The sequence below is a fragment of the Micromys minutus genome, assembly GCF_963924665.1.
Source record: "Micromys minutus genome assembly, chromosome: 1".
Lineage (NCBI taxonomy): Eukaryota > Metazoa > Chordata > Mammalia > Rodentia > Muridae > Micromys > Micromys minutus.
Window position 1 is genome coordinate 82,347,136 of NC_137969.1, and position 15,743 is coordinate 82,362,878.

The 15,743-nt window shown below is 40.4% G+C and overlaps 1 protein-coding gene across 2 annotated transcripts in view; it reads right to left on the reverse strand.

Moving 5' to 3' along the window:
• ASTN1 (astrotactin 1) overlaps positions 1-15,743 on the reverse strand; it is a gene marked incomplete at both ends in the record, with an annotated part of 305,294 nt that overhangs the window by 68,372 nt on the left and 221,179 nt on the right. For both annotated transcript variants that reach the window (XM_080936628.1, XM_080936627.1), the window contains 5 exons: positions 143-331; positions 2,789-2,893; positions 8,540-8,667; positions 9,949-10,143; positions 13,091-13,257. In XM_080936628.1, coding sequence (XP_080792754.1) covers positions 143-331; positions 2,789-2,893; positions 8,540-8,667; positions 9,949-10,143; positions 13,091-13,257 — 784 coding nt within the window. The remainder of the gene's footprint in view (positions 1-142; positions 332-2,788; positions 2,894-8,539; positions 8,668-9,948; positions 10,144-13,090; positions 13,258-15,743) is intronic.

The window sequence follows — 15,743 nt, forward strand, 5'->3', positions numbered from 1 at the left end:
ATTTTGCATACGAGTACAGAGAACTGAGGGCAATCTGAATTAATTCTTTTCCTGTGGAGCCTTTCTGTTTGGCCATACAGATTGTATGTGGGCCTGTAGGACTTGCACAGGTGTAAAATGTGCCACTAGGCAGGCCACTCACCTTTACTGATGTCTTCATACTCCAGCCAGAGTCTCTGCTGGACTTGTTTATTTGGGTACCATATAGAACAGGATTCCTCAAAGCCGTAGACAGCTTCCTGGATGTAATGGTTACCAAACTGATCCAATAAGGCCACAAAATCTGCACGAGATGTAGCCCCATCCAAGGAGTGAAGAGCATTGCTGAAGGCTATGGGAGAAAGTCACCCAAGGGTAGATAAGGATGGGAACTCACCCATTAAGTACATGGATTTCTAAGCAACTTGGACCCAAATGTGACCCTGTGACCTAAAAGTAGTGTTTGAGAACTATACAGGAATATTATACATTTCTGTTTAACTGAAGTAAATACTCCTGTTCCCAAATAAGTATCTTTTCGAGTATGTTGGTTGTGTTATTTAATTTATGCAACTTGAGCAGAGGAGTGCAAATTCTGACTCCTGCAACCATTAAGCAAATGGTTTTTGTATCCCCTAAAACTGCAGTTCATGACATTAAGCCAATTTAGTCAGTTCAATTAATAGCATTTTAAAAATAGAGAATAGGTTAGTCTAAAATAGAAACAAATACTAGCAGAGAACATTTTATATCATAAGACGAAGCATTGTTTTAGGATACATTTGTTGTGCAAATGTGGGTGTGGGTAAAGCACAGGGTCATAAAATAAAAAAAAATTCTTTGGGTAGAGACTGTAATGTCTATTACTGATTGTCAGCTTGACAGAACCTGCAATCATCTAGGTAATTAATGAATTTCAGGGCATGTGTATGAAGGAGTTTCTAGATTGGGTTAGTTGAGGTGTTTCCTGACTGGTTTAACTTACATAAAACTAGGTACATTGAAGAAAATGAAATATTGAAGAAATATCTCCATAAGATTTGCCTATAAACAAGTCTGTTGAGTGCTTGTGCTTTGTTTTGTTTTAATTAGTGATTGATGTGGAATGACCTAGCTCACTGTGGGTGATGTCAAGTCCTGGCAGGTAAGCTTCAGTTATATAAGAAAAAAAATCTATGAAAGCCATCAAGGTGAAGGCAAGAAAGCAGCATTCCTCCATGGTTTCTGCTTCAGTTCCTGCTTGGAGTTCCTGCTTCAGTTTCCTTCAGTGATGGTCCATGAATGAGAAAGTGTAAGATCAAATAAACCCTTTCCTCCTGAAGTTGCTTTTGATCATGGTGCTTTTCTCACAGTAAAAGAATAACCGAGACAAGGTGGGAAGACCCGCCCTAGCTCTGGGGTGGGGGGTGCCTTTGAATGGGCTGTGGTTCTGGACAGAATCCAAAGGGAAAGCAAGATGAGTATTAGCATTCATCTGTCTCTGCTTCCTAAGTGCAGACACAGTGTGACCAGGTGTTGCCAGAACCTGCCACCATGCTTTCTCTAATGTGGCAGTGACCACAAACAAACCCTTCCTTAAGTTAATTGTATCATGTGTTTTCTGGTATATCATTGAAAAAAAACTAAGGAATATAGGAACCAAAGCAAGTTTGCAAAACATTTGATTAAGAAATGGGTAAGGAAAAGACAATGGGAGAGTATTCATAGGAAAGGTCACTGAAACAATGCTTCTATTTTATTTTACAAAAGCCAAATGTAAAAGAACTGGAAAATGAGGAGCAGCAGAACTCCGTGTGACTTTTCACTTTTCACCCCAACTAATTTTCTCTGTAGTTTCTGCTTTTCTTTAACTGCCTCATGGGAGAAAATGGTCTGTAGTAAACGTTCCAACTCTAATACTTTATCTGGCCAGCTTTGTCCATGTCTCTTTTCTAAACATTCTTTTTGAGTATATGGCTTGTTTTCCATAATTCCTTTTCAGTTCTTTGACTTGATTTTTTTTTTTTTTTTTTTTTTTTGAGACAGGGTTTCTCTGTGTATCTCCAGCTGTCCAGGAGCTCACTTGGTAGACCAGGCTCTCCTAGGACTCAGAGATCTCTGCATCCCAAGTGCTGGGATTAAAGGTAAGCACCACATGGTCCAGCTATCATCATAATTCTTAATGGTCAATTATCTTCTTTCTATTGACCCTGAGACTCCACCTTCCTTCTGCTGACTCTAAGATGCTAAATAAACTGAGAAGTCACTGCTCCTTATTAAATATAGTATATAGCTGCAATGTTTATATGTTATTATATTTTATGTAATAGATGTTACAAATATTATTACATGTAGTTATAGACATATTTCTCTGTTCCTTTTTATGGTAATCTTGCTATTATATTTGCTGTTTAGGAAATGACTCTCTTCCTATTTCATTCTTTTCACTTCCTTCCAGCTACTCGGTTTTTTTGGGGGGAGAGGGGGAGGCATGACATAAAATCTTTTAATCATGGTTTTGTTCTTTCAAATGTTTATTCTGACAATTTATGAAAAGCCCAATTTTAAAAAGATACTCTCATCACACTTAATATTCCTAGAAAAAATGATATTTCCATTGTTCCAGCCTTCCAATTCTATAGCATAAAATGTATCATGCAATTTAATCTATGTGTAGAAAATAATCTCATTCTATCCATTTGCCCTAAAGAGTCAATCTGTTTGCACTGGTTGCATGTCTCACAGAGTCCGCTGTGTGTTGATCTACTTCTGAGCTGAATGATTTCTTTGGAAAGGAAAAGCCTGGGGGAAAACTTGCTGTAGTGCTCACCCTGAGAGATGGCTGCTTGGTTGAGTTTGATGTGGTACATCACAGACCGAACCGTCCAGTGTTGCAGCACTGGGTATCCAGACACTTCACTGAAGTTCACCATCCCTGGGGACAGAGGAGACATAAGGTCAGTGTGTGAGGCTGACTGGCATGTTGCAAGTTGAAAAGCATGAGCCAGTTCAATTAAGCTAAGGATGTAATGGTGAGAAGATTATGAAGGGCCCTTTGATGAAGAGACTTTCTAGGCGAGTATTCAGCAGTAACAACCATCCTCCAGTGAACTCTCCATCTCTGCTGGGCATTTTGCTAAGCACTTTGCATAAGTTAAGACATTTGATCCTTCTGGCATAGAATCTATACCTGCCAATGAAGACATTGAGACCCTGAGAGGGAGTTTATATAAAGTATCCAGTATACTAGGTTAAGGCAGGGTGGGTTCCCAGATATGCCTGAACCTAGGCCCACGTTCCTTACTCATTCTATTGTAAAATCTAAACAATAAATTAATATCCAACTCCAGACTTACTGTACTACCAGATTCATAGTCTCAAAAAAAATGCAGTAATTGACTCAGTTCATATATCTGTAACATCTATTTTTCTGTCTCATTTAACTGATTTATATTTGCTATTTACACTTTAATGATTCTGAGGATGATTATACTTATTTCTGTTTTACCAGAAAGGACAGTGTCCAGGTAACTAAGTCATCCACGGGTAGTGGCACCCAAATATCACCATCTATGTGCTCAGGCAAGAGCTTATATATTTAAGGTGCCCCTTACCTATGAGGAAATCTAGATTCTGAGAAGCTAAGTCTGCTGCCCAAGGTTCTCTCAACATATGACTCCTTAGAGTCTTTACACATTATCAACAATGTGCTCTTCACTAGGAGATGGGAGAAAGAGTTCTTCAATTTCAATTCTAACCACTCTTAAAAATATAATATCCTTGAGAAACAAAATAACTGGGCCAAAGGAAATAAAATAATGTCTTTCTAAGTTTATTTAAGGGAAAACCAATTTTAGCTTAATTTCTGTGTCTGACATTTGTTTTGTATATATGTGTGTGTGTGTGTGTGTGTGTGTGTGTGTGTGTGTGTGTGACATGTATACCTAAATGTGAGTATGCATGTACACATACACAAATACATACTTCAAGTGCACATAATACATAGACTTTGGGTGCACAAATATGGCAGTGAGCAGACATGTGCAGACAATTCTTCAGCTCTTTTAGTTTATGGTTCTTCAAACTAAATCAACTAACATAATACCTAAACCAAATGAAGAGTCGGCAGGATTAACTAGCTGTTTGTCGACTCTGATCAAATTGGCTGAGTACTTACCAACTTTTCATTTCTGTGTGAATTATATGGGAATAATTATTGGTAAAAGGAAGAAAGGTCAAGAAAAATTACTTATTGAAGCAACTGCTTAAGTTTTCTCTCAGGTAATCAAGAAGAAGTTGCATTCAATGAGGAGAACGTTTTGGTGTTCTTATTTGAATGTTTATCTTTCAAGGTATGAGACTTTTTGATGACATTCAAAATGACTACAAACCTGGGTTTTCACCTTCACATTGACTTCAAAGGCACACAAATAAAATTTGAACTTAAGAGCTGCAAGACTTCATTACCTTAAAAATACGATTCATTAACACAGAAAACACATTCGCAGTGCAGAGCCATTCAATACAGTGTCCATGTCAGAACAGCCACTCTGTTGCTGTCTGATAATGCCTATGTATAAAACACATCAAGTCTAATACAACAAGATTTTCAACAATTGAGGGTAGAGTGCTTTAATTGAACTGTGTTCTGGTAGAAAAATATACACAAGAAACCATGCAGCCTAGACTGCAAGGCTAATACTGTGGCTACAGCTGACCATTTCAGAATGACAATTACTTTGATGTCTGTCACATTTTCCTCTCACAACCCAAGTAGCTTCTGTCGGGCTACTTCGCTGTGGGACATGTTGGTTCTCAAATGTTTAATCTGCAAAGTCAGAGTTCTGAATTAAATGAATTCTAGTTTTCTTTGCAGTTTGTGATTTCATATGACATTAGGCAAGTGATAAAAGTGTTCTGTTTTTATATCTTAAAAGTGGGTATTTATTTCATTAATTAAACATGTAGGTGACCAGAACAGAATAAAGTTATGAGCATAGAACAATTTGGGAGAGAATGAAGCAACATGTACAAGCATATTCCAGTGACCTTGTCACCTTTCTTACCCCACCCCTCTCTCTACCTCTACATATGTACTTGACATTTCTCAATGAATACATTGCTGTGATTTATAGACTTCATCCTAGAACAACACAAAGGATGTAAGAATAAGTGTGATGCATAGATATTTGGAGAGAGGGATGATGATATTCTACCTCTCCTCAGGATGAGCTAACTAGACTTGGTTACTTAACCTCTAAGCACAATTCCAGTGGCTATATTCAGGTTCCACTGTAGTCAGGGAAGCAGCTACCTAACTGTTAATGCTGGGTAAATGTCTGTTTATGCCTACTCACACATAATTCTTCCCGTAGTTAGAAAGGAAGAATGAAGTATGTATTTTCTAGCTGAGTCATGAGTTTCTTTCTCAGAGTGTTGTTGACATTTGGTCAGGTTTATTTGACCATCATTTTTTGGAATACATTTATACTAAATAGAAAACTATGCCAGTCTCTACTAACTCATCCAGGGAACAAACCTAAACAAGGCAGTTGTGTGGAAATCCAGCCCTTCCCTATCATATGACCCCAGAGGCCCAGTGATTATTCCCATGACAATCTCATGCAAACACCCAATATCTTATTAATGACTGACTATCTAATATGTCCCCCAAGGCCACAGCAGTTAGCTTACCTAGTGTATCCCCATGTCAGCAGCTGCTTGTCATACTTGCAACCTTCCCCTTTCTCATCATGAAGCTTCCCCACTTTTCTTTCAACCTTTGAGGCTGTGCCAAAGCAGGCATGATAGTTGCCCTATTCCTTGCAATCACTAACCCAGAATAAACAGCAGTTGCCTGTTGGTGCCGTGTGATTGGCTTTTCTTTACTGCCCTGCAGCCTACATCGATGGAAAGGCCTGGGAGTGTAGAGAGTTTAACTGTTATTCTGAAGAAGCCAATGAAGATTTATAAATCACGTTTTGCAGTGTTATTTAATAATTCTGCCAGACGGTCTGTGTGCAAAGGATTCTCTAATTAAATAGGATTGGGAATTGCTGGGGTAAATAAAGTGAAGGGGATTTCTTGCCTGCAGGCTTACTACACCAAGGTGATGAAAATTATTGAGGGAGGACACCACATGCAGCTTTCTGAACATATTTGAAGTCAGAACTGGTTTATGAATAAAACTTCAATTTTCTTCATGATAAAAAGCAAAAGAAGAAGGAGGAGGAGGAAGAAGGAGGAAGGGGGAAGGAGGAAGGAGGAAGAAGGAAGGAGAAAGAAGGAAGGAGAAAGAAGAAGAAGAAGAAGAAGAGAAGAAGAAGAAGAAGAAGAAGAAGAAGAAGAAGAAGAAGAAGAAGAAGAAGAAGAAGAAGAAGAAGAAGAAGAAGAAGAAGACGAAGAAGAAGAAGAAGAAGAAGAAGAAGAAGGAAGAAAGACAAGAAAACATGTTTAGAAATGCTGAGACAGAAGACTCTGAAGATCACTTTAGCCCTAAAACCTTCCAAGCTTGTAGGTTTGTGAGGATTATGACCCATAACAACACAGAGTGAGACAGAAAGGTTCACTGTCTCATGCTGTGAAAAGCTATCACTAAACCGTTGCCAGAAGTAGGTACTGGGTCAGCCATCTCTTTGTTTAATCCTTCTAGTTGTTCTGGGTTTTAAAAAGACAAGGGAAAGAGCTCACTCTTTACTAATATCACAGAAAGGCATGTCCTGGGTCTAATTTGTTCTGCTTAACCAAGATAGATTAAAAGCTGAATAGAAAAGCAGCCAGGTCAGGAACTGCGTCCATTCCCTCTGCACATCCTATTCTCTCTGTCTTGGAGCCATGCAGAGTAAAAGGGTCTCAACTTGTCTTTATTTAAAAAAAAAAAAAAACAAAACTCTACAAAGCCGTGTGAAGAATGGTCCAAGAAAACTGGGGTAAATATTATTCTGTTGTACTAAGAATGTAATTTTAAGCTTTGCCTTTTCTGAAAGGTAAGGATTCAAATACAGGTGCTCCTGATGTTTCTCAGCTCTATTCCCTTCACTCCTGAAAAGCTGCTGGTGTCATCCTAATCTGCCCCGGGTGTCTCCCTCACTTGGTAATGGCAGAACAATCAATTAATTGTAAACTTGGAGGGAGGAGTGTGTGTGACTCTTGGCGAGTCTTTAAGTAGTTTATTGGTAGCATGAAACTTGCTCTGTTAGCCCCCAAGCTTCATTTACACACACACACACACACACACACACACACACACACACACACAAAACACATGAGAGAGAGAGAGAGACAGAGAGAGAGAGAGAGAGAGAGAGAGAGAGAGAGAGAGAGAGAGAGAGAGGGAGAGAGAGAGAGAGAGAGAGATACGCTTTTTAGTAAATAAATGGAAAGTGAAGCCAGAGATATATCAGGACCTTTTAGCATTCCTGAGGCTACATGTTAGTTTCATAGGGGCTCTCTCTCTCTCTCTCTCTCTCTCTCTCTCTCTCTCTGTGTGTGTGTGTGTGTGTGTGTGTGAGTGTGTGTGAGTGTGTGTGTGTGTGTGTGTGTGTGTGTGTGTGTGTGTGTGTGTCTATGTCGTCAGTCTACATAGGCAACTGACTTTTTATTTTTTATTTTGAAGATATTCCTTGAAGATCCAGAACATATCTACTTTTTATTATTATTTTATGTTGCTTCCTTTCCTAATATAGGAAAGACATGTAAGAGGCATGGTCAACTTTTTGACACTGATACATGGTATTGTTGAGACCTGAGGTTGTCATCTACAATGGAGTGCAAATAAAAGGAGAAAAAGAGGCGGAAAGCAGAGAACCAGGAAGATGCAATGAATACATACGGCAGAGAGATGAGGGAGAAACAAGCATAATAAACAAGATTGAGCGCATGCCAAGTTTCAAGCCACTGGTTTTCTACAGTTCAAGGGACACCTGAAGTCCCTTCTTAGCTCAGAGAGATCTATCCAGAAGCCAAAACCTGTAAAGGAACATTATCGCCTTTGGGCCCCGCCTCTGCTGATCAAGCTGCATCTCTGTCCCTTATAGGCTGAGCAAAGAAACTGTGGAATGGAAAGAGCAGAGAAGCAGGCTTTATTGTCTCCTTCACTCAGTGAGGGATCAAGAGGCCTTCTTATAGCACAGCCAGATTCAAACACAGGGTCACTGGATAACCAAACTCTGCAAGGCTCTGTCTTATCTCACTGCTTCATAAATTCTTTGCCGGGAACTCAACCACATTATTAACGCACCTTTAGGGGGATAGATGCAATCCATCTTCCCTCTGTTTCCATGACCTATATACCTCTAACAGACAAAAACCTTTGAATTCATATGCCTCCATTATAACATTTTTTCCCTGACGAATTCCTATAGAATTTAGCAAGAAAAATATTGTCACAGCCATTTTGTAGCAATTCTATGAAAATATTGACAGTTTTACTGACAATGAATCCTAGTAATGTTTGATTTTATAACTTTCCATGAGACGACTGGCTTAGAAATACATGTGAGCACCGTGAAGCCAGTGGCATGATTTTAAGAAACTATAGATGGCTCTCTGTGTGTGGTTGGAAAAGTGAAGGCACTCTTACCAGTCAGGAAGTCAGGGTCAGGGCTGGGCTCTGAGATTTCCTCTAAACACTGATTCTCCAGTGGGACAGAGGCCACCACAAGACCATCCGGCAGCTGCTGGTCTAAACCACGAGCAAAGTTGTTTTGTCTATAAACAGAGCAGACCACGGTTTTCTGAGTGCTCATGGTACCCCTCAGCATGGAGTCTAGATTTCAACACACAGGTGTAAAAATTCTTCTTTTCTGAAAAGTCAGACCTCACCTTGAAACACAATTGGTGCTCATGACAGGACATAGTCATGTGAACAAGGGAAGTAGATGAGGGTAAGGGGCACAGAGATGAGAGGCAGAGTAGAAAATGTTTCCCTCCACCCCAAGTTTTCCCTCTGACTCCAGCTCTACAAGATATTAACACTCTATGTGGCATCTGTAGATCTCAGAGAAGACTTAGGCCATCACAAGATCAATTCTGATACCACACTTCTTGCTCTGGCAAATCAATGCTATTGATGAAAGTGGAAAAAAAAATACTTGTAAAAATCTCCTGTTCATAACAGAAACAGAAATTATCTTGAAAATTGTCTCCAATTTGTTACCAAGACGTTCCAAGGCTTAGATTGCTACCAAGTTGTGTTTCATGTTAGAATATTGACATCATAGTTATCATCGTTATCTCATAGACAGTGATTCAAACAGCCCCAAACAGAACAAGAGCAGGAGTCAAATAAGTGGCTCAAATATTTTGTCCTCGGGAGTGCCTCATGATCTTCAAAATAATTAAATGTTCCACTTATGATCATCAATGTTAATATTTACCAAGCTAGAAATTAAAAGAGAATTTAAAAAAATTAATTCATATAAAAACACTAACCCCATTCAACATTAATCTGTTTTATGGAAAAGAGGAGAATGACATTATTTTATATTTTATATGTCTTATTTAACAGAAAACAACAGGATTCTTGCAACTGAATCCAACTTATTACAAGATGTTGTTTTAGTTGACATATATGAAAGAAATTTAGTTCTCTAATAGTTGGGGCCTAAGTGCTCCCTGAAGAGGTCCGGTGATGTTCAAGAATCCTTTCAGCTTACTCTGAGGACAGCTGTTCTAGACTCGCTTAAGCCAGGTCTTACGATTTGGAAGTAGAATGGAACTTGAGCATTTTGGTGTGACTGCAACACTAAATCGTGAAGGTAAGATTTCTTTTAAGGTTTTTCCATACATCCAGAAGGAGCATGTTTCTTGGATTCTTGAATGGAGAGTGTAGATGTGAATGGCATTGTGGGCAAGAACACAGTCTGTATCTTTAGGTATATCACATTCACCATGATCCAAGATATACAACTTTATGCCTAGAACAAGGCTCTTTGAAGAGGAAGACACATCCACACTCCTGAAAAACAGCTTTATGCATATGAAGTTCACCTGAATGTTCCTTTTAGCACCTGTCCAGTAGCTACTTCCTTGGACTGGTTGTTGTAACCAAAGAACATTTCCCCAAAGAGAGTCTGGTTCATGGGAACTTCCCTGCTTTCCCCACAGTCACCTCCCTCTGGGCAGGTCTCTGTGACAAGCTGGCAAGACCGTCCATCCACACCAAGCTTGTAGTCTTCGATACACCTAATAGAATAGAGAACTCAGGATAAGAAAGTATGCATCAATGACTCATCAGTGCAAAAGCAATTTAGCAAACTGGGAAACAATGTCTTAGGAAAGATTCTAGATGACCCTAAACTAAAGATAATCCAATTGGATCTTGGTTCTTTAAAACATCTTAAATTGAGATTCGTTCCATCACCATCATATTCTCTTATTTTATTTTTTACTTTTTCCTAGAAGAGAGGTCTTTTTGGACTCCGGAGCACCTGCCTGTCCTAGCCTTCTGATTTCCAAATCAAATTTAAGAATTAAAGGAGATCAGCTTCTAAATGAGTTGACATACTTAAGTATAAGGTATGCCTGCCTTTTTCTCAAGCACATTCTGTGGAGCTTTGGCATTTGTTTGTAGGTTAATTAGGCAGCAAAAGAGTGACACTGTGCTTAAGAAATGAATAACCCTGTCAACCGGTCCTGTGGCAAGTCAACTAAGAAATGAGGCAGATTTATGATTTCCTAGTGTGTTCTGTTTGAATACATACAAACAAATCAGCAACTCATACAAACTGGCTTCCACTTGGCACTGACATTCGGGACTAAACAGATGCCAGGCTACTGTGTGCTCCATAAACCAGCAACTGCTTCCTGGGTGGGTGCTTTCTGTGTTGTGTTGCTCTAATTGGAACGTAATATTAATTTGGTAATCATGGGTCAGTGACTTGTAAGTCATTAATTGGACTTTATTTGTAGTTATGTTATAAGTAAGATACATTTGTTAACTCAAGTAAAACTTAATTCTTTAATAAGGCTGTCTTTGTTTCTAAAAATTGTCTCCCTCTTTAGAAATAGAACAAATTTAAAATTTTTTAAGGTAATTATGATGCTGAGCACATCATTTCTCACTAGCTGGAGTAATTGTGATAAATTAAAAAATACAGTCCTTTACAGGGGAATGAAGAATCATAGTTTTAAGAAGTAAGGCATAGTACTGTAACTTTAATGCTGTCCTTAACTGGGTAACTCTGGGCCAGTTGATTAAATCCTCCCGAGACTTCGTTTTCAAAACTGCCAGAAAGGTGTGGGAAGTAGCTGATGTTCTGGGTGTTGAGGAAATGAATCCATGTATTCAACATATAGAACTTACGGCATGCTGCATGTACAGCTAATGCTGGCTAAATGTCGCTGTTTTTGTTAGCAGAGGTGCAAACGAGGCCCATAAGCAAACAGCCTTCACAGCTAATTCATCCCATTTGCCATTTATACAGTTGGGTTAACAGGTGTGAATGGAGTTCTTTAATTGTAAGTGCACGCAATTTTTTTTTCTCTACAAGAACCTTAAATTGGGGCTTATCAGGCAGCTGGATGAGATATTTGGGATTGGGCAACACTAATCAACCCTAATGTTGACTGAAACCAGAAAGAAAGTCCAATGAGAAGTTACAGCTTTTGTCCAGGGGACAGATACGGTTCAAGGCCCACAGTGGACCAACTCCACAAGTCAGAGTAGGTCTGGGATGAGACCTTAAAATGGCTTCTTCCTCTAGCTACATAAACCAGGGTCTGGGTGATGGGGGGTAAAGCTTCCTGGTTCCATTTCAGTCCATCTGAAACATCTTGACAATTGTCTGTCCCTTCCATATGGCCCCATCTCTCATTCTTCTGTCCAAGTGTCCCACAGTAAGCTTCTTGAGAAGGGAGGCCATGCTGGGTACCCTGCTGGTGCTCCTTTTTCTAACACACACGGAGGATAAAATAAATAAAAAGAAATGCAGCTCAGGATGAGTCTGCTTCTGTTAATGGAAGTGGGTCAATCTTAAAGGTAACATTACAGAGAACATTAAAATTTAGAGCAAGCTTCTATTTATAGAATGGGGTTTTACAAGAAACTGCATACACAAATTGCTTAATTGCAAAGAAATGAGATAAAACACAATAAAGCAACATTGCAAGTGCACTGAAAACCTTCTCCTGGGCTACTCAGCAGGCATCGGCTCTTAGCAAGCCCCTAACACAGTTTTATGACTATAAACATTGATTTTCATTGCAAACTTAATAGATAGTGTGATTCTTGAGGACATGAACCTAAATGCTACTTTCCTCCGAAGCCTAGTGGTCAGTGTGGTGTATAACATGCAGCCAGCACCCAGTGGATTTGTAGCAACAGGAGGGGGTGGGAGACAGTAGCAGGGAGTGGGGGAAGGGAGGAAAGAATAGAAAGCAATCTACGGACATGGCAGAACTGGTTAAGTATTTACTTGATAAATATAGCATGAAATGACTTCAAATATAATTTCACTCAGCAATACAAATTTAAATTTTGAGAAAACTGCAGAGCTTTTAAAAAGTCAGAAAGGGCTGGAATTCTGCTCCAGATCTTCCCGTTTTCTGACTTTCCAGTCTTGAGAGAGACAGTTCACTTCAGCAGGAGAGAAGCCTGTAAAATGGAGCATTATCACCCATCCTGTCCCCTCACAGCGCTGGCGGGGAGAGCTGATCACAGGAAGAGTGTTATAACCTGAAGGGTTAATGACATTGCAGAAGGGGGGGGGGATAAAAACCCTGGGGCTTTTAGAAGCAGCATTTGAAGTTTCCATTCTTCTAAAACCACTCCTTCCCTTTGATACTCTAGTAGGTTTATATAATCTTTCTCAAGTTTTGGACCACGGGGACAGTTTCTGTCACAAAACATATTATTAACGTAACTTCTTTAAGGCATAGCTTGGCACATCTTGGTTTAATTGGACAATGACTTATGTAAACTTTGTGGTTAATTTCTCCTTTTGGTAAGCCAGAGGCTGTTTCTGTAGCCACTGGACCAGACTTCCCTAAGGTTCCTCTAAACCAGACAATCAAAGTGCTCATCCTGTGCTCTCTAAGAGCCTAGGGCGAGACCAGTTCATTCACATGGACCTACTGGGTTTTTAGCCAGGAAAGTCCCTCGGCCAGCAACTTCATGGCTGCTCCAACTCACCCGCAGAACATGAGGATGTTGTACAAGGTGGGGTCATCCGGGAATGGCGCCATCTCCTGGAGACACAGCTGTTCGCAGCCGCCGTTGAAACCATCTGAGCAGTCCACTCCGATATGGCGGTCATAGCAGCCTGAGCTGTCCTTCATAGGGCTGAGTCCTGAGGGGCACTGGGAGAACCAGAAAGAATCCACACAAGAGGGTAAACAGGAGAGCCGAGTGCAATCACAGACACACTCCATGTGAAACAATTACACCTGGCAAGTAATCCATGAATTTCCTTTTACCTCTTTGTCTGTTTTTTTCTTTCTTTCTTTCTTTCTTTTTTTTTTTTTTTAATACCTTTGTTTCTCTCTGGGCACAACTCACACACACATTTGCATTAAGCCACTGGATCTGAAGCGGGCTGGCATGGAGCACTGTGGCAAGCGGAGAGTGCTGCTTCCGGATTGGACCTCACTTGGCAGCAGAGAGGGAGGAAGCAGTGGGCCAGAATTCAAATACATTAAGCAGGGATTCCTGTGGACTAGGGAAAGCAGTGGTGCCATTTGAACTCCACATTAAGAGGGCACTTTATCAAATTTGGTACCAGTTGGCGAGTTTGGAGAATGGAGTGAGCCAGGGCTGCCAGTCTAAAGGTAAAGGAGACTTTTCTTGTAGCCCTGGAGAGGAACATGATGTCTCTTACAGTGGGGGACCTCTTACAGACCTTGATGCCTCAAAGACATTCCTGGGAAGCCACACAGCCTACTTCATAGTCTAGCCCAATCCCCAGGACATCCCATGAGGCAAGCCATAAGCGGAACCTGAGGCACAGTGTTTGACTCCTAAAATCATAGCTGCTCCACACCAGTCCGACCTGGGCTCTTTGGCAGACTGGCTGTGGCATCCTGATTGAGTGGCTTCATCATCTCCTGTGACACATGTAGTTACCGAACCCAAAGCCTGGACCATTCTTACACACCTGTCCTGTGTCATCTTCATTCTAGGACATGGAGAAACCCCAGTATTGCTCTAGACTCTCTAAAATTCTTTTTTTTATTTGATTTCATTACTGTTTTTTAACCTGGCTCTTTATGCCTGTGTGAAGACGTCCATTAATATTAACACTGATTCTAACAGATTGGGCAGATAGAAGGTAACCAGGTAGGCCAGGCTTGAGCAGCTAGAATGGGGAAAGGCTGAGAGCATGTTCTGATTGGATTTCAAAACTCAGGATTTTAGGGACTAGAATATCATATCTGTCTGTCTATTATTGACCTATTTATATATCATCTATCTATCAACTATCAACCAATCAATCTGTCCATCCATCCACCCATCTAACCTGTCTGTCTGTATCTTGCAAGCATACTCCTCTACAACCCAAATAAAACTTGTGAAACTTGGGCCAATATGGCCCATGTCTCCCTTCACTCCCCATTGCTTGGCTTCTCCTCTCAGTCTCTCCTGCCAGGCACCTTGCCTTAGCATGGAGCTTAATGCCTCTGCAGATGTGTCTCTGAAAGCCACCTCTGCTCCCTCCTCCTTTCCCCGTCAAAGATCACAGCAGGATATGCAGTTTACTGACACTAATTCTGCAATTTCCTAAGCAAATGTCCCACCCTCAGGACATGCCAGGCCCCCAGCTTAGTCCAGCTCCCTTTCCCACAAAGGCAGATGGGATGCTGGAAGGTGGCAGCATTTAAAGCCAATTCCAAGGGCTGCCCCCTGCTGTGAACACCCAGATGTTCCCTATAATGGCTCTGATGGCAAACAAGCAGTTGCAGAAGCACGGGTTGCACCCCACGATTTGTTATCACCCACCCCCCTACACATACCCATCAAGCTCCTTAGCTACCCAGCTGTTAGGCCAGATGTGCCACCAGAGGGGGCTGGCTTAGGCACCTTGTGGTTGCCCAGTCTTGATTTGGATATAACAATGAAGTGTTATTGGAATTAAATGTCTTGTACCCCCCCCAACACCCTTTTGTAAAACTTGTTAGACGCCATCAAGCAGAATAAAGCCAGTTGTCCCGCTAACACTGCTTCCTGTGATTTTAATTCTCACACCAGCCAGCTCTATCAGCCTCCAGCCAGGACTGGCCGGCTTCTCAGCTACCTTGCTTCTTTTCAGTGTGCCCAAATTTTTGACAAAGACTTCACGGAATGAAACAAAATGTTCCAGAATTCCATGTCCTGGCATTCATGACTTGCCTGGCCCTAATGTCTAGATGACCATGACTGTTCCAAATTGGACCACCTGATATTCAGAGTCTCTTAAAATTTTTTTGGAAAGAAGACAGCCTTCACTGTCTTGTCCAAGTTGGATATATATTTTTTAATTATAAGTAAAGCTAAAAATAACAACCATAACTATCACAAATTAGGCAATTCTTTTTGTAATCTATTTTTATCTTATATATTTTCTGTAGTCCCAATAACACACATATACTTTATTTTTCTCAATTTTATTTATTGAGATATATTAATTTTTCAATATTACAGGTGGCTTACAAAAACAAAGAAATTTTCTACCTTTGGTAGAAAATGATAGGACCACACTTTGGGCCAAGGTCTGTCTTACTCCAAAGCTTGTGCGTCTTTCTGACATTTGACTGCCCACCTGTGATAAAATCTGGATTCCTCAGAAGAAATTGAAGAAATGTACCAACAA